This window comes from Microcaecilia unicolor, chromosome 3, assembly GCF_901765095.1.
Source record: "Microcaecilia unicolor chromosome 3, aMicUni1.1, whole genome shotgun sequence".
Lineage (NCBI taxonomy): Eukaryota > Metazoa > Chordata > Amphibia > Gymnophiona > Siphonopidae > Microcaecilia > Microcaecilia unicolor.
Window position 1 is genome coordinate 389,118,171 of NC_044033.1, and position 18,784 is coordinate 389,136,954.

General features: G+C 45.4%; 1 protein-coding gene across 5 annotated transcripts in view; it reads right to left on the reverse strand.

Moving 5' to 3' along the window:
- Nucleotides 1-18,784, reverse strand: part of NCOA1 (nuclear receptor coactivator 1) — a 660,387-nt gene that overhangs the window by 149,991 nt on the left and 491,612 nt on the right. For all 5 annotated transcript variants that reach the window (XM_030198687.1, XM_030198689.1, XM_030198688.1 and 2 more), the window contains one exon: nt 13,020-13,188. In XM_030198687.1, the coding sequence (XP_030054547.1) occupies nt 13,020-13,188 (169 nt within the window). The remainder of the gene's footprint in view (nt 1-13,019; nt 13,189-18,784) is intronic.

An 18,784-nucleotide genomic window follows, 5' to 3' on the forward strand; every position in this document is an offset into this window, starting at 1 on the left:
CAGGACTGGAGCTGAAAACAAGCAGGACTGGAATAGGCAAGACTGGAACTGAAGCTAAAGACAGGCAGGACTGGAACAGGCTGGACTGGAATAGGCAAGACTGGAACTGAAGCTAAAGACAGGCAGGACTGGAACAGGCTGGACTGGAATAGGCAAGACTGGAACTGAAGCTAAAGACAGGCAGGACTGGAACAAGCCAGACTGGAATAGGCAAGACTGGAACTGAAGCTAAAGACAGGCAGGACTGGAACAAGCCAGACTGGAATAGGCAAGACTGGAACTGAAGCTAAAGACAGGCAGGACTGGAACAAGCCAGACTGGAACAGGCAGGATTGGAACAAGCAGGCCTAGAGCTGCAGCTGAAAACAGGCTGAACTAGAACATGCAAGATTGGAACTGAAGATGGGCAGGACTGGAATAGGCTGGACTAGAACTGAAGCTGAAGACAGGCAGGACTGTGACAAACAGGGCTGGACTAGAACTGAAGCTGAAGACAGGCAGGACTGTGACAAACAGGGCTGGACTAGAACTGAAGCTGAAGACAGGCAGGACTGTGACAAACAGGGCTGGAAAAGCAGGACCGGAATAGGCTGGACTGGAACAAGCAGAACTGGAGCTGTAGCTGAAAACAGGCAGGACTGGAACAGGCTGAACTAGAACATGCAAGATTGGAACTGAAGATGGGCAGGACTGGAACAGGCTGAACTAGAACATGCAAGATTGGAACTGAAGATGGGCAGGACTGGAATAGGCTGGACTAGAACTGAAGCTGAAGACAGGCAGGACTGTGACAAACAGGGCTGGAAAAGCAGGACCGGAATAGGCCGGACTGGAACAAGCAGAACTGGAGCTGTAGCTGAAAACAGGCAGGACTGGAACTGAAGTTGAAGAGAGGCAGGACTGGAACAGGCCAGACTGGAACAAGCAGGACTGGAGCTGTAGCTGAAAACAGGCAGGACTGGAACTGAAGTTGAAGAGAGGCAGGACTGGAACAGGCCAGACTGGAACAAGCAGGACTGGAGCTGTAGCTGAAAACAGGCAGGACTGAAACAAGCAGGACTGGAGCTGTAGCTGAAAACAGGCAGGACTGAAACAAGCAGGACTGGAGCTGTAGCTGAAAACAGGCAGGACTGGAACAAGCAGGACTGGAGCTGTAGCTGAAAACAGGCAGGACTGAAACAAGCAGGACTGGAGCTGTAGCTGAAAACAGGCAGGACTGGAACAAGCAGGACTGGAGCTGTAGCTGAAAACAGGCAGGACTGGAACAAGCAGGACTGGAGTTGTAGCTGAAAACAGGCAGGACTGGAACAAGCAGGACTGGAGTTGTAGCTGAAAACAGGCAGGACTGGAACAAGCAGGACTGGAGTTGTAGCTGAAAATAGGCAGGACTGGAACAGGCAGGGCTGGAACTGTAGCTGAAAACAGGCAGGACTGGAACAGGCAGGGCTGGAACTAAAGCTAAAGACAAAGCAGGGCTGTAGCAGGCAGGACAAAATATAAACAGAGAAGGAACTGGAGCTAAAGACAAGCGGAGCTGAAGCAGAAGCATGATTACAGATTGGGGACTAAGCAGGAGCAGGCTGGAAGTGCAACAAACACAAACAGACAAGAACTCATCTGAAGACCTCTGTTGCAAAGGAAAGGCATAAAAGTTCCCAGGTGCTTATAAAGGCCTTTACTGATGATGTCACAACTAAGAACGAGGCATGGCTGCAGGAACACCAGAGCAAGGCTTGGATACTGGAACACCAGAATAGGACCGGAATGATTTCTGGAACACGAATGGGAAACAAGGACAAAGTAGTCCATAGCGCCCGTAGGGCCTGATCACCGGGAGGAGAGGTGAGTATAGGCATGAGGCACGGCCACAACCATGACAGCTGTTGAGAGACCATAGACCTTCTACATTGCTAACATAAGTTGAATGCTGGTTTTTGGATCACGATATGTTCCCCTGGCAGCAGATATTCTTTCCTTTTTGTCCTCCTTCTTAAGGGGATTACAGCAAGGTTTTGTGCTTAATTTGCTTAAAGTCCAGGTGGAAGCCCTGTCCTGTTTCAGTGCCAAGTTTGATAAGAGTTTCCTTTGCAGTCCAGCCAGATGTGGTGTTCTTTTTGTGGATGATTAAGCTTATTTGTCTTCCCTTCACATTATCATTGCCTCAGTGGGATCTCAATTTAGTGTTGTCAGCCCATGCTGGCCCTCCCTTTGAGCCTCTTCATTGGACTGCCTTGAATGATTTTTCCCTAACAATGATGTTTCTCATGGCTATGTGTTTAGCATAGCAATAACTGAAGGTGCTCTCATGAATAGATCCTAATTTTACTTCTCAGTTGACTCAGTCTAGCTTTGTACCATTCCATCTGTTTTACCTTTCATGTGGTTACTCTTCTGGCCTTCCAGAAGCTGTCTAAGTGGGAGCTGGAAAAGAATTTACATAAGATAGATGTGCGCAGAGTGTTCATCTGTTATCCAGTCACCAATTCCTTCAAAAAATCAGATCATCATCTCTGCATTCGATGAAGATAGCAGAACCATCCGTTCAACACTGTCTTAAGTACCAGCATTCATTTGAACAACTTATGTGTATAAAGAACAGCTGAAGCCCTCCTTGCGACGGGGAAATATTCAACAGTATTTATAAGAGAGCTAAACTGGATATTCTTTTTAGACACTGTAATTTCCTCAAAGACTTAATCAGAAGATGGAATGGCAATTTTTTTTTTTTTTTTGCATTTTGTTTCATGAGTTGAATGGATTGTGTGACTTGAGAGTGATCTCTGATTGTCGGACCTGATTTGCTGGTTATCTATTACACAACAGGAGACATTTTGGATTGCAGACTGGCTGAAAGATTTCCATATTCCCTGATGCTGCAAGTAGTAAAACAAGGGTCTTTGCCAGAACATGGAAGTACATGATATTGTTTTGAGTTGAATATTTTACAGATGTCAAGATTTTTTTTTTTTTTTACATGTGGTCACGGTTTCCTGTTTTAAGCGTAAGCATTGTGATACTGGGACAGACCGAAGGTCAGTCAAGCCCAGCATTCTGTTTTCAACAGTGGCCTATCCAGGTTACATGTACCTGGCAAGATACCAAAACAGTACAATACATTTTATGCTGCTTATCCTAGAAATAAACAGTAAATGTTCACCATCTTAATAATGGCTTGCGGACTTTTCTTTTAGGAAGTTATCCAAACAATTTTTTTAATCCCACTAAGCTAACTGCTTTTACCACACTCCCTGGCAATGAATTCCATAGTTTAATTACAAATTATTATTATTAGCATTTATATAGCACTACCAGACGAACGCAGCTGAACACCTGACACAGACAGTCCCTGCTCAATAGAGCTTATAATCTAAAAATACAGACAGACAAGACAATTAAGGGCGAGGGAAGTACTGGGTGAGAAGGAACAAGGGGAGGGCAATTGAGTAGTGGCTAGGAGCCAAAAGCAGTGGTGAAAAGGTGGGTTTTCAGCATAGATTTGAAAACAGGTAGAGATGGAGCTAGACGTACAGGCTCAGGAAGTCTATTCCAGGCATAAGGTGCCGCGAGGGAAAAGGAACGAAGTCTGGAGTTAGCAGTGGAGGAGAAGAAGGACAAGCGAGATTTGTCCAGTGAGCGGAGTTCACGGGGAGGAATGTAGGGAGAGATGAGAGTGGAGAAGTAATGGGGGGCTGCAGAATGGATGCATTTAAAGGTCAGTAAGAGAAGTTTGAACTGTATGCGGAAGCGGACAGGGAGCCAGTGAAGTGACTTGAGGAGTGGGCTAGTGTGGATATAACGATTTTGGCGGAAAATAAGTCGTGCTGGTTAGGTATATAGTGCTTGAAAAATTATACCAGCCTGTTAGCACTTACTCAGTGTTTTATCACATAAAAAATGAGCAACCCAATGAAAGAAGTGCTACACCACTAAGCAACGGAGAATTCTGTGTACTTTACATAGTGGGATTATCTGAGGGTGCTCTAAAAGTAAAAATAAAACAAAAAATAAAACATAACACTGAATCTTCTTGAACATGCTTTACGGCAATTTTTGGTGAAAATGTACCTATAATAGGTTTTTTCTATCCTGGTTTTTGCAGTGTGTAGATAAAGAAACGACAGGTTTTGGTGCAGAGAAGGAGAGAGAGGAATCAAAGATGACTCCAAGGTTACGAGCTGAGGAGACAGGGAGGATGTAAGAGCCATTAACGGAGATAGAGATAGGGGGAAGAGGGGAAGTGGGTTTAGGGGGAAAAATGAGAAGTTCAGTTTTAGTCATGTTTAGCTTCAGATGGCGTTGAGACATCCAAGCAGCAATGTCAGACAAGCAGAATGAAATTTTGTCCTGGATTACAGTTGAGATTTCGGGGGTGGAGATGTAGATCTGAGAGTCATCTGCATAAAGATGGTCTTGAAAGCCATGGGATGAAATCAGGGTACCTAGAGAAGAGGTATAGATGGAGAAAAGGAGGGGTCCAAGGACAGAACCCTGAGGGACACCAACTGAAAGCGGGATGGAAGTTGAAGAGGAACCGCCAGAGTGAACACTGAAAGTGTGAAGCGAGAGTTAGGAGGAGAATCAGGAAAGAACAGAGCCCTGGAATCCAATCGAGGATAGCGTATCTAGGAGTATGGTGTGGTCAACAATGTTGAAAGCAGCAGATAGGTCAAGAAGGATAAGGATAGAATAGAGACCTCTGGATTTAGCCAGCAGCAGGTCATTAGAGACTTTGGTAAGTGCAGTTTCAGTAGAGTGAAGAGGGTGGAAACCAGATTGGAGTGGGTCAAGAATAGGTTGAGAAGAAAGGAAGTCAAGACAACTGCGGTGCACGACGCGTTCAAGTAATTTGGAGAGGAAAGGAAGAAGGGAGATGGGGCGATAGTTGGAGGGACAGGTAGGGTCAAGTGAGGGTTTTTTAAGGAGTGGAGTGACAACAGCATGTTTGAAGGCCGTAGGAACAGTTGCAGTGGAGATTGAGAGATTAAGGATGTGACAGATGGCAGGGATGATAGTAGGAGAGATAGGTGTTAAGTAGATAAGTGGGGATGGGATCAGATGACCAGGTAGTAAATTTGGAGGAGGAAAGAAGAAGGGCAGTTTCCTTAGTAGAAACTTCAGAGAAGGAAGAAAGAGAAGGAGAAGGAAAGTAGGGGGTGTGGACTAAGGGAGAGAGAGGTGGGGAGGGTTTGGATGAAAATTCAAGGTTAATCTTACGGATTTTATCATGGAAGTGCTCAGCTAGGGTCTGAGGAAAAAGAGAAGGGGGAATTGGGGATGGAGGCACTTTGAGAAGAGAGTTCAGTGTGGCGAAGAGAAGTCTAGGGTTAGAGCCAAGGGAATTTGTCAATTGGGTGAAGTAATCCTGTTTGCCCCGTGAAAGGGCAGACTAGAAGGAGTTAAGCATGAATTTGAAATGAATGAAGTCGGCAAGGGTGCGGGATTTAAGCCAAGAACGTTAGCAGAGCGGGCACAGGAACGAAAGTAGCGGATTTTAGAGGTCAGCCAAGGCTGGGGTTTGGTACACCTAGTAGGACGGGGCATGGGCGGGGCAAGAGTGTCCAGAGCAGAGGAGAGAATAGTATCCTAGGACGAAACGGCTTCATTGACAGACTTAGATAGAGCGGTGGAAGAGAAAAGGTTAGAGACACAAGAGGACAGAGTAAGGAGGTCAATAGCTTGAAGATTCCTAGATGTGGGGGTTGAGATTGGGTGGGACTGGGGAGGAGGGTGCTTAAGTGTGAAGGTTAACAGGTGATGGTCAGAAAGGGGGAGAGCTGAGGAACAAAAGCTGGAGGGGAAGCAGTTAGAGGAGAGGATAAGGTCAAGACAGTGATCATTTTGGTGGGTAGGTGCAGAGGAGCACAGCTGAAGATTGAATGAGGACGTTAAGGCAAGAAATTGGGAAGCATAGGAGTCAGAGGAATCATCAGCATGGATGTTAAAGTCACCTAGGATGATGGAGGGGGATGTAGGTTCAAGAAAGAAGGAAAGCCAGGCGTAAAAGTCAGTGGGAAAGATGAAAGACTTATCAGGGGGTTGATAAATGACTGCCAGTCGGCGAGGCAGAGGAGTGAAAAGGCAGATGGAGTGGACTTCAAAGGACAAAAAGCAGTGAGATTGGGGTGGAAGAAGAGGTTGGAATTTGCAGGAGGGAGAGAGTAGTAATCCAACGCCAATGCCGTTTTCTCTGATTTGTTTTAAATTTACTACTTTGTATCCTCATTGTGTTCCCTAGTCCTAGTATTTTTGGAAAGAGTAAACAAATGATTCACATCTACCCGTTCCACTCCACTCAGTATTTTAAAACCTTTATTATATCTCCCCTCAGCCATCTCTTCTCCAAGCCAAATAGTCCTAGCTGCTTTATCCTTTCATCATAGGAAAATCTCATACCGTTTATCATTTTCGTTGCCCTTCTCTGTATCTTTTCTAATTCCACTATATCATTTGAGGTACAGTTGCACAATAGAGTGATACAAAGGCATTATAACGTTCTATTTTTGTTTTCCATTCCTTTTCTAATAGTATTTAGCATTCTATTTGCTTTCTTAGCTGCCGCCGCACACTAAGAGTATTTCAACGTATCAACGATGATGAGTCGGTGACTCCTAATGTGCAACCTGGCATCACACAGCTATAGTTAGGGTTCCCCTTTCCCACATGCATCACTTTGCACTTGCTCCATTAAATGTCATCTGCCATTTGGATGCCCAGTCTTCCAATCTTGTAAGGTCCTTATGCAATTTTTCACAATCCTCTTGCTATTTAACAATTTTGAATAACTTTATGCCATCAGCAAATTTAATTATCTCTCTAGGAGAAGCAGCATAAAATGTACTGTTTGGGGATCTTGCCAAGTACTTGTGACCTGGATTGGCCATTGTTGAAAACAGGATACAGGGCTTGATGGACCTTTAGTCTGTCCCAGTATGGCACCGCTTATGTTCTTATCTCTAGCTCATTTATAAATATGTTAAAAACCAGCAGTCCCAGCACAGACCTCTGGGGAACCCCACTATCTACCCTTCTTCATTGAGAATACTGACCATTTAACCCTACTCTCTGTTTTCTTTCTTCTTTTAACCAGTTTTTAAACCATAATAGGACATTACCTATTATTTATTTGTTACATTTATACCCCACATTTTACCACCTATTTGCAGGCTCAATGTGGCTTACAAGTACCGTAAAGGCATTTGCCCTTTAGGTTGATAACAAATACAATATTGTTTTGTGGTCAGATGAGGTAGATGTGGGTCAGGCGTCATGGGTTGAGGGGAAGATGATGGTAAGTTGTCCAGTACGATGTTTGGATTATGTTGTGTTGCTGGGTGTGGAGTTATGTTGGATAAGCGGGATAGGTTTTTTTGAAGAGGTGAGTTTTTAATGATTTCCTGAAGTTTAGGTGGTCATGTATTGTTTTCACAGCATGTGGGAGTCCATTCCGTAGTTGTGCGCTCATGTAGGAGAAGCTAGATGCATATGTTGTTTTGTATTTTAGCCCTTTGCAGTTAGGGTAATGTAGGTTTAGGTATGATCATGCTGATCTGGATCTGTTTCTGTTTGGTAGATCTATAAGGTCTGTCATATATCCTGGGACTACACCGTAGATGATTTTATGGACCAAAGTGCATCTTTTGAAGTAGATCCATTCTTTGACTGGGAGCCAGTGCAGATTTTCTCAGAGGGGTTTAGCGCTTTTGAATCGTGTTTTACCATATATCAATCTGGTTGCTGTGTTTTGGGCAGTTTGGAGTTTTTTTGAAAGTTGTTCTTTACACCCCACGTAGATTCTGTTGCAGTAATCTGCATGGCTTAGGACCACTGATTGTATTAGTTTGCGGAAGGTTTCCCTCGGGAAGAAAGGTTTTATTCGTTTGAGTTTCCACATTGAGTAAAACATTTCCTTTATTACGGTTTTATCCCATGACTTTCTAACATCCTTGCCTTTTGAAAATCCAGTATACAATATTGACCAGCTCACCTTAATCCAGATGCTTATTCACCCCTTAAAGACATGTAGTAGATTGGTATGACAAGATTTCCCTCGACTAAATCCATGTCGCATTAATCTATGCTTATATTTGTGCTCTGTAGTTTTGTTCTTTTTATAATAGTCTCTACCATTTTGCCTGGTACAGACAACAGGCTCACTGATCTATAATTTCCTGGATCACTTCTGGAATCCTTTTTTAAAAATTGGCATTACATTGGCCACCCTCTAATTTTCCAGTACCATGCTTGATTTTAAAGATAAATTAGATATTACTAACAATAGTTCTGCAAGTTCATTTTTCAATTCTATCAGTACTCTGGGATGTATACCATCCAGTCCAGATTTGCTACTCTTCAGTTTGTCAAATTGTCCCAATACCAATCCCCTCTTCAATATACAGTACCATCCAATTCACCCTATTATTGTGTCATATAATTTGTATCCTAGTAACACTAAGTCCTAGTGGTTATCTTCCTTCCACCAGGTCTCTGAAATACCTATTACAGTGGTTCCCAAAGCTGGTCCTGGAGGCACCCCAGCCAGTCAGGTTTTCAGGATATCCACAATGAAATATTCATGAGATATGCACGTACTTCCTTCACTGCATGCAAATCTCTCTCATGAATATTTCATTATGGATATCCTGACTGGCTGGGGTGCCTCTAGGACCAGGTTTGGGACCACTAGCCTATTATATCTACTGATTGCCTTTAGTCCTGAATACTTATTTTTTAAGGCTTCTAAGATTTATTGACAAGATATAAGATTTTTAAATCTGAACTAACTCCTCTCAACTGATTGCCTTTGTATTTTAATATGATCTTATTTTATTAGTCATATTTATTTTTGTTACATTTGTACCCCGCGCTTTCCCACTCATGGCAGGCTCAATGCGGCTTACATGGGGCAATGGAGGGTTAAGTGACTTGCCCAGAGTCACAAGGAGCTGCCTGTGCCTGAAGTGGGAATTGAACTCAGTTCCTCAGTTCCCCACGACCAAAGTCCACCACCCTAACCACTAGGCCACTCCTCCACTTTTAATTCTAACACTGTTTACCTGTTGTAATCTTATCACTTTAAATCATCTGCAATTGTTCCAATATCCAAGTTTAAAAAGCATTCTTTAACTTTTCTTTTCAGTTTAAACTAGAAAGGGGGAGGCATGGGGGGGGGGGGGGGGAGGCATGGGGGGGGGGGGAGCAGACAGTCGCCCGGGAGCGCATGGTTCAGTCAGAAGCGTAGCTAGGTGGGGCGCAGGGGGAACGGTCGCTCCCTTAAATCGAATGTTTTAAAAAACGGCGCCTATGCAGCCATTTGAAACCTGCCCTCCTGCCGCTCAGCCAGTGCTTAAAACTCATTTTACCTGGCTGAACGGCAGTGAGAGAAGCAGAGGACAGCCGGCTAGTCTTCAGATTTCTCCTTCCCTCTCAGCTGAGTTGTGGTCCCGCCCTCATTTCCTGTTTACACAAGGGTGGGACGCTGAGAGGGAAGGAGAAATCTGAAGACGAGCCGGCTGTTCTCTGCTTCTCTCACTGCCATTCAGCCACGTAAAATGAGTTTTAAGAGGTAGGGCAGGGGACAGGGAAGAGGGAGAAATCGCGGACATGGATGCAGGGGAGGGCAGGGAAGAGGGAGAAATTGCTGACATGGATGCAGGGGAGGGCAGGGGACAGGGGAGAGGAAGAAATCGCTGAACATGGATGCAGGGGAGGGCAGGGGAGAGGGGAGAAATCGCTGACATGGATGCAGGGAAGAGGGAGAAATCGCTGACATGGATGCAGGGGAGGGCAGGGGAGAGGGGAGAAATTGCTGACATGGATGCAGGGGGCAGGGGAGAAATCACTGAACATGGATGCAGGGGGCAGGGGAGAGGGGAGAAATCACTGAACATGGATGCAGGGGAGGGCAGGGGGCAGGGAAGAGGGAGAAATCGCTGACATGGATGCAGGGGGCAGGGGAGAGGGGAGAAATCGCTGACATGGATGCAGGGGGCAGGGAAGAGGGGAACAATTAACATGGATGCAGGGGAGGGGGCAGGAAAGAGGGGAGAAATCGCTGAACATGGATGCAGGGGAGGGGGCAGGAAAGAGGGAATAAATCGCTGAACATGGATGCAGGGGAGGGGGCAGGGAAGAGGGAATAAATCGCTGAACATGGATGCAGGGGAGGGGGCAGGGAAGAGGGAATAAATCGCTGAACATGGATGGAGGGGAGGGCAGGGGAGAGTTGCTGAACATGGATGCAGGGGGCAGGGAAGAGGGGAACAATTAACATGGATGCAGGGGAGGGGGCAGGAAAGAGGGGAGAAATCGCTTAACATGGATGCAGGGGAGGGGGCAAGGAAGAGGGAATAAATCGCTGAACATGGATGCAGGGGAGGGGGCAGTGAAGAGGGAATAAATCGCTGAACATGGATGCAGGGGAGGGCAGGGGAGAGTTGCTGAACATGGATGCAGGGGAGGGCAGGGGAGAGAGGAGAGTTGCTGGACATGGATGGAGGGGAGGGCAGGGGAGAGACGAGAGTTGCTGTACATGGATGCAGGGGAGGGCAGGAGAAATGTTGCATATGGATGGAAGAGAGGAAAGATAGGAAGGAGATGCACATGGACGGAGGTGCGGGGAGAGAGGAGAATTGCTGGATATGGATGGGAGAACAGGGCCCAGGGAGAGAGGAGAAATTGCTGGATATGGATGGATGGAGGGGGCAGCAGGGGAGAGAGGAGAATTGCTGGATATGGATGGGGAGTTGCTGGACATGGGTGGATGCAGGGGAGGGCAGGGGAGAAATCGCTGACATGGATGCAGGGGAGAGTTGCTGGACATAGGTGGATGGAGGGGAGAGGAGAGTTGCTGGACATGGATGGAGGGAAGGGCAGTGGAGAGAGGAGGGTTGCTGGACATGGGTGGATGGAGGGGAGGGCAGTGGAGAGAGGAGGGTTGCTAGACATGGGTGGATGGAGGGGAGGGCAAGGAGAGAATTATTGGACATGGATGGAGGAGAGGGAAGGGAAGACAGGAAGGAGATGCACATGGATGGAGGGAAGAGAGAAGAAATTCTGGATATGGATGGAGGGGAGGGCAGTGGAGAGAGGAGGGTTGCTAGACATGGGTGGATGGAGGGGAGGGCAAGGAGAGAATTATTGGACATGGATGGAGGAGAGGGGAGGGAAGACAGAGGAAGGAGATGCACATGGATGGAGGGGAAGGGAGAGAGAAGAAATGCTGGACAAGGATGGAGTACTACGCCATTCAGTCCAGAGGTGTGACTAATCATGTGATTACAATTTTTAACATCACGATTAATTTAAATAATTGTTGCTCACCCCTAATTGCATAGCATGATGTGAAGGAAAATCAGCCACGCTGAACATCTGTTCAAACAATGTTTGGGTCAACATTTTTAAAAACATTGAAAACCATGTGCCCAAAATGTATGGCATGATTAAGCAAAATTAATCACACAATCAAAATTTTTGATCACACATTTGATTGCAATTAAAAATGTTAATCATTGCCCACCCCTACAAAGAAAGTATGATTTATATTTGAATTTTTATTCCTAAACTGTACAACTAATGGATCACAGAGACTTGGCAGTAAAATGAGGATGTAAGTGAGCTAAGAAACAGACTTTGTGAAGATTGTAGCTGCTATGTATGATACAACAGTATTTCTCTATCCTCTCCTGGAGACACATCCAGCCAATCCAGTTTTCAGCATATTCAGTGAGATTTCACAGCTCTGCAGATCATAGAAGCAGTTCTATTATGTTAAAAGATTATAATTTCAACATTTTTATTAATGACAATGCAAAATGATCACATCTGACAATAAGAATAAGCCCAAAGAAGTCTGTCATCCAACTTTTTACAATTAAACTTAATTGTCTCTTTTAAAGCTCAGCTTTATTTCATTAACAGCCCTGGGAAAAAAAAAATCTCCTCCACAATCCTTTTTTTTCCTAAATTTAGGAGAGGTTTTTTTTTTTTTTTTGGGGGGGGGGGGAGGGGGCAGGGACATACCCCTGCTGGCAGTGGCCCCACAGACCTGTGCTAGGACGCCTCACCGAGAGGAGGCCTATGAGATAACACTCAGGAGTACAGCAGGGAAGGACCCTGGCCTGATCACTGGGAGAATTCAGAAACTAGAATGTAACTAAAAAGCCACAGACTTATAGACTTTGGCCAGGGGAGTCAGATCTACTTCAAGCAATCAAAATAATCCTGCTGCACAGTCCAACCTGCATCATCTGCTGGAGGCAAAGAAATACTGGCAAGTTTCTGGCTGGACCACTTCTTATGCTGGTAATATCACTGGACTAACTCAGGGGTTGTTTACCTGGTGTCTGTGAACTTGTATGGGAAAACATTTACAACTTTATTTTTATTAACCTTTAACTGAAATTCACCTTTTCATTCAATAATGAACAAGGGCAACAAAAATAATTTATGGACTCAAGTCTCAAAAAATAACTGTTAATCAAAATAAATCTCACTACCTAAAATTATTATAGAAAGTGAAATCAGAATACATTTGGTTTCTGTGAAGTACCTTTTTCCCCAAAATCCTGTCAGCATATATTTGTTGTTTAAAAAATATATATATTTTTTGATAACTGTATTTGACCACAATTTGTTTCCTTTGTAATACAATCTATATCTATGTATTTTATTTTATACATTCAAATACATTTTTCTGAGAAGAGGTCCATGTAAATGTTAAAAACCCCTGCTTTAGCTTCTCTGCCTCCATCTGCTGGTCGGGGGACATAATCTATTGATTTGGACTGGTTTAGCAGAATGATAAGAAATTCTGAACATACCAGCTGCTTTATAATAGTAAATTAAATTAGTACAGTTGTGGTATATATTTTATCTTGCTTAGCTATAAAATGCAAATGTAAAAACACCAATGCTTGAATTTGGACTACATATAATGTAGAGCTAGTTTTGTATATTGGGTCTGCTTAAAAACATAATGGTAGTCATATCCCAGTAACATTAGCTATCTGATGGCCCATTACCTGGATAAGTTTATCGATTCCTAGAGCACGATCCAGCTCAGCAAGTTCACTCTCATCTTTGCCACTCAAAAAGGACACAAGTTGCTCAAGGAGCGCTTTCTCATCATTGCGACCTTCAACAGTTGTTGGAGGACACAGGAACTCATCAAGTGGAGAGCCGAGACATTGGCTGTACGAAAGTATGAATAAATAATTGACTAAAATATTTCAATAAGCTGTTTCAGCATTTCACGTATAAAGGAAATCTCTTTTGCATCCTTTCTCCCAGTCATTTATTACTGGATACAATTTTTAAAAATTTTATATTCCACCTAAAAAAAAAAACTAAGCAAAGTACAATAAACATACATAAATACATAGAACAAAAACAAATAGCATATATCAAACAAAGAAATGTGAGATGCCACTGAATGACGAGTGCACTTGAAAAGGAGACTTTGGACCCTTTACTAAGGGCTATGTTCCTCTCATTGAAAGGCATATTAAAATTGGAAACAGCAGAGTGTAGGTTCATCATTCTGAGTGGCTTTCTTCCATAGGAGTGGCTTCAATTCTACAATCCTGAATTTACATTCAGTGGCCTTACAGAAGGTTCTAGGAGAGAATGAAACTTGTAGAGAAGAATTCAGTCTCCTGTTTCTAGGTTTGCAATGGATTGCTGGGGGCTATATAACATCTCCATGAGCATAGGAGTCGACTTTTCAAAACTATTGGGGGTGATAAACCCAACAGAAATCACCTCTCCTTGGACATAGTCAAAAGACTGTTCAATATTGGGGGTGCTCAAGCATCCACAGAGCCGGCTCCTATGTCCATGAGGGTGCTCCGGACAGTTCACTATTCTTTCTGGCTCCTCTGTTCTCTGAAGTGCAGAAATATGACCATGGTGAGGGACTAAACCTCTCATTCCTGGGTTTGCTTTAATAAAACTACAGAAGTCAAAGTTCAAGGTAGATCTGAAATTTTCAGATTAATTACTCACCTTTCCAAATACAAGCCTGAGGTGAGTTAAATTTCATAGTGCCAATGCATTAACATGCACCATTGTTATTTAATGGAGGCCCCCCCTATTGTCAATGAAGCCTAGCTATTTATAATGAGTATTATTTTTATTTATTTTAAAAATTTATACATTGCCTGGGGGGAGGAAGTGACATCACCGTCCATGATGGCTGCCTAACCCGAGAGCTCCCGCTTGCAGCACCCGATAACAGCAGAAATCTTTGGCTTGCGATAGCATCGGAGATACACAGTGGGCAGAAGTGAATCCCCACGCGACCCTCACCATGAGCAAAGCAATTTCAACGCGGAATAAAGACGCGGAGCGGCCGACGAACGCCGGGCCTGGCAAACCGCCAAAGCGCCATGAGGCGCGGGCACGAGCATCGCAGTCGGACTCGGATTCTGCTCTCTCCTTGGCAGAGTCTCGGCCGCCCCCGGCGAAAAAAGGTATTTCTAAGGAGCTTCGCCTGCTCCTCACCAGTATACAAGAAGATATTAAAACGTCCAAAGAGGAAATCTTGGACCGGATGGAGGCGATGAGCACGGACCTCCGGGAACTGGGGGGCAGGGTCAAAGATGCTGAACTCCGGATCGAGGAGCAGGCAGAGTCATTGTAGCATCATGACTCCCAAATTCAAGAGCTGGAATTAAAGAATGCTGAGCTCACAAACAAGTTGGATGACATCGAAAATAGAAGCAAAAGGAACAATCTCAGATTTCGTGGGGTCCCGGAGGGCGGGGACACAGAAGACGTCCCGCAGATTATACAAACTTTGTGCACTACATTGCTGGGAACAGAGAAGGAGGAGGTGATAATTGATCTAGATAGAGCGCATAGAGTTCTTGGACAGCGGCAGGAGCGCAGGCCGCGGGACATCATTGCCAGGTTTCACAAGTATGAGGTTAAAGAGTGGGTTATAACCCAGGCCAGGAAGGCACAGGACCTGGAGTATGGCGGAGCCAAGATCACGGTGTATCAGGACTTATCGCAATACACCCTACAGCAGCGGCGCCACATGAAACCGGCCCTGGAGGTGCTGATTAAACAACGCACATCATATAGATGGGGATTCCAGTTTTCACTGAATTTTGAATTGAATGGTACTAAACATAGAGTTCAGCAATTAGTGGAGGCCTGGGAGATCCTGCATGAGGCAGGGCATGTGGCCACGCGAACGCCTCCGGGAACATTGGCACCGGTGACGAGAGAGAAATTACAGAAGTGGCAACGGGTCCCTGACTCCACCAAGAGGGGCAAATCGAAAAGAAAAGTCGTACCTGCTGAGACCTGAACACCTTTGGGGAGACTCATAGCTGCATGATGGTACTTGCAGCCCTGAGGTGAACCAGGGACATCCTGGACAAACTGGGATATTAGACTAATTAGTGAATTAGAGCTGTTACAGTTGGTTTCTGCTCTTCGATCTTTGCATGTCATGTTAATATTGCAATCTGTGAGGGTAGATAAGGGGGAATTGGGCTAGTAGATATGTGGGGAACCAGGGGATGAGCTTAGAAGGGTGGGGGTTAGATATGTGTGATGTAAGATGTAGATAGAAATGTGAATGATGCTGTGGTAAATATCTGTTATTAAGAGTGAGATAGATATGTGAGTTAGGATCGGTAATGGTAGGTGGCAAAGTCAGGGTGTGAGGGGCGGGGGGATGGTAGGGTTGGGCTGTCAGGGTAGTGGTGGGTTACTTCCTCATATCCCACTCAGGGGACATGGATCCTCTGGCTGGTGCAAGCTGTGGGGGACAAGGGGGAAGGGGGGGAGGTGGGTTGAGGGGGGGAGAGTGGCCCTACTGAGACTAGGTGGAGGTTCCTACCACTACAATGGATTGGTTACAAATGCTTCATATTGGCCTGTCTTGTTTGCATATCCAGACATGAGTGTTGACCTAAAAATTATATCTTATAATGTTAAAGGCTTGAATATGCCCCAAAAGAGGCAGAAGTTTTTTTAAAAGAACTGCTGCAACTCAAACCACATATAGTATTTGTGCAGGAGACACACCTTCGTAGGCTGCATGAGAAACTCCTCTCCCACTCTAGCTATCCTAAAGCATACTTTGCTTCGTCCTCTGAGGGAGCCAAAAAACGAGGTGTGGCAGTGTTGTTTCACTCGTCGTTAGCAGTTCAAGTAATGCGGATCAAACGTGATCCGGGCGGTCGTTTCTTGTTTTTACACATAGTTAAAGATCAGGTTGATTTGACTCTGGCGAACATTTATGCCCCTAATGAGCACCAGGATAAATTTTTTGCTAAAATAAAGAATGACCTGGCTACGTTTGCTAAGGGTTCCATAGTTTTGGGAGGAGATTTTAATGCTGTGATGAATCCGGCTCTGGATAGATCGGGTACGGCCCAGCAGAGGGAGACTAGGGAATCATTGGCTCTGGGCTCTTTAGTGCACTCTACGGGAACGTTGGATGTATGGAGGTTGAACCACGTGAAGGAGCGAGATTATATTATTACTTGCCAGTCCATGCCTCTTATTCTCGCATTGATCACATCTTTCTTGACACTGCGCTCATTGAGGGGGGGTCCGAGGGCGGGCATAGGGAGTATGACGATATCGGACCATGCGCCAGTTTGGGCAGTGCTGCCGTGCATACAGGCTGAGCTTAAGGATAAAAGGTGGACATTGAACACGAGTGTATTGCAAAACTTGGAGGTGGTTGAGGGTTGTAGGAAAATGTTGAAGGAATATTTGGAGTTTAATGTGGATTCTGGGACGCCACTTCAGACTGTGTGGGATGCTATGAAGGCAGTTGCCAGGGGCTTCTTTTTGCAAGCAGCTAGTAAACGTGCAAAGCTAGGCGTATACAGCTGGCGAGGTGTTTGGAGAACATTAGATACCTGGAAGAGCTGCATAAGGTTAGAAGCTCCCCACTAGTGCTGGAGGAGCTACGAGAAGCGAGACTGCAGCTAGATTCTATATACTCAGCGCATCTCAGCATGCTGCAGGCACAGCGGCAAGTTAGCTCATACGAATTCACAAATAAGGCTGGTCGTATCCTTGCTATGAGGCTAAGAAGGCATAAAGCAGAGCGCGCTGTCACCCATATTCGGGATGGGAAGGGGGACATATTGACTACCTCAGAGAATATATGCAGGCGCTTTGGGGAGTTCTACCAAACACTGTACAAGCCTGAGATAAATCCTCAGAGGAGAATATCAATGATTATTTAATGGGGAGCGAGTTACCCTCTTTGACTCACCAACAGCGAGCCTTGTTGGAAGAGCCGGTGACCCCAGTGGAAATTCAAAAGGCTATTCAAGGGCTACCCTCTTGTAAATCCCCGGGACTGGATGGGCTACCTAATTTCTACAAGAAATATGCGTTAGAAGTGGCTCCTCTCCTAGCGGATCTGTTTAATCAGATTGGCAGGGGAGAACCCTTACCCCCGTCCATGTTACAGGCTTGGATAGCTGTCTTGCCCAAGCAGGATAAGGACCCACTGGAGTGCGGATCTTATCGTCCTATTTCAGTGTTAAATGCTGATGTAAAAATACTTGCTAAAGTGCTGGCTAATCGCCTGGCGCCCTTACTGCCGACGATAATTCATCCGGACCAGGTAGGGTTTATCTCATATAGAAAGGCCATGGATAATATGCGATGAGTGGTGGATATAATGTACCTGGCCCAGCGAAATCGGAGGCCCTTGGGTCTTCTTAGCCTAGATGCTGAGAAGGCCTTCAATAGGGTCCATTGGTCGTTCATGTACAAGGTCCTAGAAGCATTTGGGATTGGGCCGCATTTCTGTGACTGGATCCATGCCTTCTATGATTCCCCCAGGGCTTGTGTGCGAGTGAATGGGGGCAACTCTGAGATGTTTACGCTCTCTAGAGGAACGCGACAGGGCTGTCCCTTGTCCCCTATGTTGTTTGCCATGGTTATGGAGCCTTTCGCATCTAGGGTGCGATTGAGTCGGGATATTCCGGGAGTCAATGTGGCGGGGAGAGAGCATAAAGTGGCTTTGTTCGCAGATGACGTGTTACTTTTTGTCCCAAAACCGCTTATTGCTTTCCCGAACCTCATGCGCATTATTGATGAATACTCAGCGCTGTCGGGTTTTAAAGTGAATATGGTGAAATCGGAAGCTTTAAACGTTAATTTACCCGAGGAACTGGTGGAGTCTCTAAAATCATCCTATGCTTTTCGGTGGGCCCCTCAGGGAATCCGTTACCTGGGAGTGAACTTAACGGCTAAATATTCTGAACTTTTTACAGCTAATTATAAAGGGTTGGCTAGAGTCTTATCTGCGGACTTGGAAAGATGGGGGACTTGGAGTTATCATGGTTTGGCAGAATAGCTACTGTCAAGATGAATGTGCTGCCACGCTTGCTATACTTATTCCAAGTCCTCCCGATCACGATTCCCAGAAAATTCCTTAAAACTGCAAGATCGTATAATATGTTTTATTTGGGCCGGGAAAAGGCCGCGATTATCACGCGCCTATCTTTATCAAGACAGGAGATGGGGGGGGGGGGGGGGGGGGGGGGGGGCTGGGGGTTCCCAATTTGGCCTGGTACTATCGAGCGGCTCAAGCCTGAGCAGCAATTGAATGATTCCAGGATTACCTGGACAGACAGTGGGTGCACATTGAGCAGCAATCTGCAGGCCCGAGACCTCTTGGGACACTTGTGTGGCTCCCCAGCCCGTTTAGATCGATTGGGGAGGGAGCGTGTCCTTCCATCTCTGTAACGCTCTCGCATTGGGATAGTCTTTTTTCCCGAAAACAATGTGTGCTATCACG